This window comes from Ornithorhynchus anatinus, chromosome 4, assembly GCF_004115215.2.
Source record: "Ornithorhynchus anatinus isolate Pmale09 chromosome 4, mOrnAna1.pri.v4, whole genome shotgun sequence".
NCBI lineage: Eukaryota > Metazoa > Chordata > Mammalia > Monotremata > Ornithorhynchidae > Ornithorhynchus > Ornithorhynchus anatinus.
The window spans coordinates 88,695,674-88,702,514 of NC_041731.1; the positions used below are offsets into that span (position 1 = coordinate 88,695,674).

The window sequence follows — 6,841 nt, forward strand, 5'->3', positions numbered from 1 at the left end:
GCATCGGTAATAGGATAGGTCTTTAATAAAGTCATTGTGGTTCATTTAACTACTGGCTATTTTTATTTGTACCTTCTGTTTACACCTCAGGGAAATAAAACCAGATGAATTCTTCAACTATGAAAAAAAAACACCAACAGATTCCTCTGGAATGGGACTTTGAGATCACCAGCAGTCAGACAAATGAGTCAGTTTAAGATTTGGCTTTCTCTCCTGCCGAACTCTTCGGCCTTCACCCTCTCCTACCACCACCTCTGCCCTTAATTCGCCCCAGAGGGCAAATCACGTGATTTACTCTGCTCCACCCAAAGCAAGCCAGTCGCTTTCCTTACCAACAATGCCAGTGAGTTGTTGCTAATTGGAAAATGGAAACCACATTGGCAACTTTTAGGCATTCTTTCTTGCATCTCTGAACTTGAAACTATTTACAATATGATCTTTCTTACATCACTAGATGCCTTCTCTGCTTACCACTAAGAACTGGTTCTTAAAAAAAAAAAAGTTGGGCACATCACTAAAAATCAAACACATTGTTTTCTTCCTTTCCATAGCCCAAGAGTAAAACACCTAGATTACTATTCCCATTAATACCTGGGAAGCAGCGTGACTTCATAGAAGGAGCAAAGGCTTGGGAGTCAGAGGACATGGGTTCTTACCCCGGCTCTGCCATTAGTCTGCTGTGTGACCTGGGACAAGCCACTTAACTTCTCTGTGCCTCAGTAACCTCATCTAAAATGGAGATTTAAGACTGTGAGCCCCACGTGGGATAATCTGATTACCTTGTATCTACTTCAGAGCTTAGACCAGTGCTTGGCACATAGTAAGCACTTAAATACCATTATTATGATTGTTCTCTGGGCCTCAGTTACCTCATCTGTAAAATGGGGATTAATAATAATAATAATAATAATAATTTTGGTATTTGTTAAGCACTTACTATGTGCCAAATGCTGTTCTAAGCGCTGGGTAGATACAAGGTAATCAGGTTGTCCCACATGGGACTCACAGTCTTCCTCCCCATTTTGAAGAGGGGGTAACTGAGGCTCAGAGAAGTGAAGTGACTTGTCCAAAGTCACCCAGTTGATAAGTGGCAGACCGGGGATTAGAACCCATGATCTCTGACTCCCAAACCCATGCTCTTCACTAAGCCACGCTGCTTCTCAAGACTGTGAGCCCCCCCGTGGGAGAATCTGCTTACCTTGTATCTACTCCAGCACTTAAAACAGCATTTGACACATAGTAAGCACTTAACAAATACCATTATTATTATTATTTCCAAGTCCCTTTATGACCCTACTGCCTTAAACTGTGTCGTGCAGAGCAACCCCAAACCTTGATGCAACTCTGCAGAAAAGGTGCGCTGCCCATTTAAGGCCAAAGTCAACAAACTGGCTTCCTCCAGAGAGATGGGAATCTCAGGACCACGAAGAACCAAATAACCATTTATTTTTGGGGGGGGGGGCGGGGGGGTCTGTTTTGATAGCCCAGAAATGGAATTCTACCATGTGTACCCACTCTCAACCTCACCTAAAGAAAGTTTTTACATCCCCTAACTGGACGTCATTGTGCACCCTCTGCTCGCCAGCCCTTCCCTCGGTCCAGGCCAGAAAACCACAACAAACAAATTGCATCACAGCCGTATGACCTGGCTGAACCCCACAGTTCCTGTTGGCAAACAATTCAGTCAGTCGTATTTATTGAGCGCTTACTGTGTGCGGAGCACTGGACTAGGCGCTTGGGACAGTACAATGCAACAATAAACAGTGACAATCCCTGCCCACAGTGAGCTCACTGTCTGGGGAGGGTTGGGTGGGGGGAAGGAGACAGACTAAATGAAGTAGCATAGAGTTGTGCTTGTACTATCCCAAGCACTTAGTACAGTGCTCTGCCTAAGGTAAGCACTCAATACAACTGACCAGAAAAAGATTAGTGATTAAAAATATGATTTGTGTAAGCAAAAATTATGTTTCACAATCTGCTAGGGTCAATAATCGATCAATCAATAGTATTTATTGAGCACTCTACTAAGCACTTGAGAGAGTACAATATATTAGAATTGGTAAACAACTTCTCTACAATAGGTAGAGAGGAACTAGGAGACCGCTGGAAAAAAATCACATTTTTATTATTTTTTTAAAGAGTAATAACTGAAGCAATAAAGTTTCGAGACTGTGAGCCCATTGTTGGGTAAGGATTGTCTGTTGCTGAATTGTACCTGCCAAGCGCTTAGTCCAGTGCTCTGCACACAGTAAGCGCTCAATAAATACAACTGAATGAATGAAGTAATGACATTCTAAAAGAGATCTAAAACTTTCAATTTGTGCCCCTCCATCCTGGGGTTATAAAAGTGTCTGGGCCGGTAGGCGTGGCATGCTGTTTCCCCCCCTCCAGGGCCTCAAAGCTCCAAGTGCTTAGTCCAGTGATCTGCACACAGTAAGCGCTCAATAAATATGACTGAATGAATGAAGTAATGATGTTCTATAAGAGATATAAAACTTTCGGTTTGTGCCCCTCACCCCTCCATCCTGGGGTGTAAAAGTGTGTTTGGGCCGGGCAGAGTGGCATGCTGTTTCCCCCCCTCCAGGGCCTCAAAGCACCAAGCGCTTAGTCCAGTGCTCTGCGCACAGTAAGCGCTCAAAAAATGCAACTGAATGAAGTAATGATGTTCTATAAGAGATATAAAACTTTCGGTTTGTGCCCCTCACCCCTCCATCCTGGGGTGTAAAAGTGTGTTTGGGCCGGGCAGAGTGGCATGCTGTTTCCCCCCCTCCAGGGCCTCAAAGCACCAAGCGCTTAGTCCAGTGCTCTGTGCACAGTAAGCGCTCAATAAATGCAACTGAATGAATGAAGTAATGGTGTTCTACAGGAGATATAAAACTATCGATTTGTGCCCCTCACCCCTCCATCCTGGGGTGTAAAAGCGTCTGGGCCGGGCATAGTGGTGTGCTGTTTCTTCCCCCTCCAGGTCCTCAAAGCTCCAAGCGCTTAGTCCAGTGCTCTGCACACAGTAAGCGCTCAGTATATAGGACCGGCTGAAAGCATGCCCTGTTTTTGCTGGGCACTGGAGCACGAACGGAAACTTGGGCCGTTCCACCTTTACACGGAGGCACAAAAACGAAACTTACTTTTCATACACCAGCTCCTCATCGATGCAGAAGTAATGGGTGTTTACGGTGCTTTTTGGCTTGTTCCTCAGCGTAGCAAAATATAAGCGATCTGGAAAAACACAAAAACATCTTTAGAAGGGAGATGTGAGAAATGGGGGGAGGGGAGATGGGGAATGGGGGGGGGGGGGGGGAATGTTTGCAGCATCGCCGGCTCTGCAAAGTCGCCCGGAGGGCATTCATTCATTCGTTCAGTCGTATTTATTGAGCGCTTCCTATGTGCAGAGCACTGTAGTGAGCGCTTGGAATATAAAATTCGGTGGGCAAACTCCCCGGCGAGGTGGCACCGGTGGGTCACCAGCTGGCAAAGGTGGGGTGACAGTGGGTGCCCGGCTCTGCACCCCAAGTGAGGTGGGTGGGGATGTCCATTCATCAAGAGTATTTATTAAGCGCCTACTCTGTGCAGGGCACTGGACTAAGCGCTTGGAATGGACCATGGGGCCACAGAGAGAGACCAGCCCGGCCCAACGATGGGCTCACATTCATTCAATAGTATTTATTGAGCGTCTACTATGTGCAGAGCACTGGACTAAGCGCTCGGAATGGACAAGTGGGGCACAGAGAGAGACCAGTCCTGTCCAACGCCGGGCTCACATTCATTCAGTAGTATTTATTGAGCGCTTCCTATGTGCAGAGCACTGGACTAAGCGCTGGGAATGGACAATTGGGCCACAGAGAGAGAGCACCTCGGCCCAACGACGGGCTCACCTTCATTCAGTAGTATTTACTGAGCGTCTACTATAGGCAGAGCACTGGACTAAGCGCTGGGAATGGACAATTGAGGCACAGAGAAAGACCGGCCCGGCCCAATGACGGGCTCACCTTCATTCAGTAGTATTTACTGAGCGTCTACTATAGGCAGAGCACTGGACTAAGCGCTGGGAATGGACAATTGGGGCACAGACAGAGGCCAGTCCTGCCCAACGCCGGTCTAAACGGGGGAGACGGGAGCAGAGCAAAAGAGCAAAACAAAAACAAGACAACACGCGGGTCTGCAGGGTGGGGAGGGGGCGAAGGGAGGAGGGCTCCGGCGGGTCCCCGAGGCCATCGATCGCCCGGTGTGCGGAGCACTGCGCTGAGCGCTCTGCCCGCGGGAGGAGGCGCGGGCGGCGGCAGGGGCCGTTCCTTCCTGCATGCAACGGGACCGATGGAGCGCTGGGTCGGAGCAGGGCACTGTACTGAGCGCTTGCCGCGGGGCAGGACTGGTCTCTCTCCGGGAGGTGTGGGTGCAGACGGTAGGAGGTCGGTCCTTAGGGGCGAAAGGCGTGCGGTCCTCACCTTGGAGGAGCTCGGAGGCCCCGGCGAGGTCTCCGGCGAGGTCTGCCATGTCGGGGGCGGGGGGCTGCCCCTCCTCCTGCCCCTCCTGCCCCTCCGCCTGCCCCGGCCGCCGGGGCCCGGGGTTCATCCGAGCCAGCCCGGGGACGGAGGGACGGAGGCACCCAGCCCGGCCCGGGCATGGACTCGCACACGCACCCCGACCCACCGGCCGTCCGGAGAGCCGGGCTGCAGCGCTGGGCTGCAACTGGCTCCTCCTCCTCCTCCCTCCCCTTCCCTGCCTCCTCCTCCCTCCTCCTCCTCCTGCTCCTCCTGCTCCTCTTCCTCCTCCTCCTCCTCCTCCTCCTCCCCTGCAGCCGCCGCCAATGGGGTCACCGGGAGCCGTTGCCAGGGCTTTGTTGCCGCTCGACACTTGCGCCGCCCCCCAAACACGTGGGCTCTAGCTCTGTCTCTGTGTGTGTGTGTGTGTGTGTGTGTGTGTGTGTGTGTGTGCACGGGGCGAGGGGGAAGGACCGGCCCGGGCACACGCGTCCCGAGGGCTCTGGGTAGGTGTGTGTGCGTGTACGTGTCTATGTGTGTGTGTGTGTGTACACGTGTGGGGGGGAAGGACCGGCCCGGACACACGGGTCTCTATGACTCTATATGTGCGTGTGTGGATGTGTGTGCGTGCGGGGGAGGGTGGAGGGGAAGGACCGGCCCGGACACACGGGTCTCTATGTGTGTGTGTGCACGTGTGGGCGGGAAGGGGAAGGACCGACCTGGACACACGGTCTCTGTGTGTGTGTGTGTGTGTGTGTGTGTGCGCACGTGTGGGCGGGAAGGGGAAGGACCGACCCGGACACACGGGTCTCTATGACTCTATATGTGCGTGTGTGGACGTGTGTGTATGTGTTTGCGTGCGTGGGAGGGTGGAGGGGAAGGACCGGCCCGGACACACGGGTCTCTATGTGTGTCGGGGGGGGGGGGGGGGGAAGAAGGGGAAGGACCGGCCCGTACACACGTGTCTCTGTGTGTGTGTATGTACACGTGTGGGCGGGAAGGGGGAGGACCGACCCGGACAAACGGGTCTCTATGTCTATGTGTGTGCGTGGACGTGTGTACATGTGTGTGCGTGTGTGCACGTGTGGGCGGGAAGGGGGAGAACCGGCCCGGACACACGGGTCTCTATGTCTCTGTGTGTGTGGATGCGTGTGTGTGCACGTGTGGGCGGGAAGGGGAAGGACCGGCCCGGACACACTTGTCTCTATATCTCTGTGTGTGTGTGTACGTGTGGGGGTGGGGAAGGACTGGCCCGCACACACGTGTCTCTGTGTATATGTGTGTGCGTGTACACGTGTGGGCGGGAAGGGGAAGGACCGGCCCGGACACACGGGTCTCTATCTCTATGTGTACGTGGGGGGGGGGGGGGGGGAGGGGAGGAAGGACTGGCCCGGACACATGTGTGTCTCTGTCTCTGCGTATATATGTGTGTGTGTGTGTACGTGTGTATGTATTTATGTGTGCGTACGTGTGGGCGGGAAGGGGGAGCACCGGCCCGGACACACGGGTCTCTATGTCTGGGAGAGTGTGTGTGTGTGTAGGGAGAAGAGGGAGGATCGGCCCGGACACACGTGTCTCTATGGCTCTGTGTGTGTGTGCGTGTACGTGTGCGTTCGCGTATGTGTGTGTAATAATCACTGTGGTATTTGTTAAGCGCTTACTGTGGGCCAGGCACTGTATTAAGCGCATGTAAATGGAGTTGGACACAGTCCCCGTCCCATCTGGGGCTCCCACTCTCAATCCCCATTTTCCAGATAAGGGAACTGGAAGAATGACTTGCCCAGTTGAGTGACTTGCACAGGGTCCCACAGCAGACAAGGGGTAGAGGCAGGATTCGAACCCATGACCGTCTGACTCCCCGGCCGGTGGTCTATCCACTACGCCACGCTGCTTCTCTAATAATGTTGGCATTTGTTAAGCGCTTACTATGTGCCGAGGACTGTTCTAAGCGCTGGGGGAGATACAAGGTCATCAGGTTGTCCCACGTGGGGCTCCCAGTCTTCATCCCCAATTGTCAGATGAGGTCACTGAGGCACAGAGAAGTCAAGTGACTTGCCCAAGGTCACGCAGCAGACAAGTGGCGGAGCCGGGACACACACACCCTTTTGATGCATGTACACTTTCTACTGCTATTAGTGCTTAACGAATGCCATAATTATTGTTACTACTACTAATAATTATAATAATGTTGGTATTTGTTAAGCGCTTACTATGTGCAGAGCACTGTTCTAAGCGCTGGGGGAGATACAGGGTCATCAGGTTGTCCCACGTGAGGCTCACAGTTAATCCCCATTTTACAGATGAGGTAACTGAGGCACAGAGAAGTTAAGTGACTTGCCCACAGTCACACAACTGACAAGTGG

The 6,841-nt window shown here is 52.5% G+C and overlaps 1 protein-coding gene across 4 annotated transcripts in view; it reads right to left on the bottom strand.

Moving 5' to 3' along the window:
- CDC14A (cell division cycle 14A) overlaps positions 1–4,714 on the bottom strand; it is a 191,664-nt gene extending 186,950 nt beyond the window's left edge. Inside the window, exons 1-2 of one of the 4 annotated variants that reach the window (XM_029062853.2) lie at positions 4,443–4,714; positions 3,126–3,216 (exon numbers count right to left, since the gene is read on the bottom strand). In XM_029062853.2, coding sequence (XP_028918686.1) covers positions 3,126–3,216; positions 4,443–4,569 — 218 coding nt within the window. In that variant the 5' untranslated portion in view covers positions 4,570–4,714. The remainder of the gene's footprint in view (positions 1–3,125; positions 3,217–4,442) is intronic. The other 3 variants (XM_029062852.2, XM_029062850.2, XM_029062851.2) reach the window with 3 other exon arrangements.
- Positions 4,715–6,841: the final 2,127 nt, after the last annotated feature.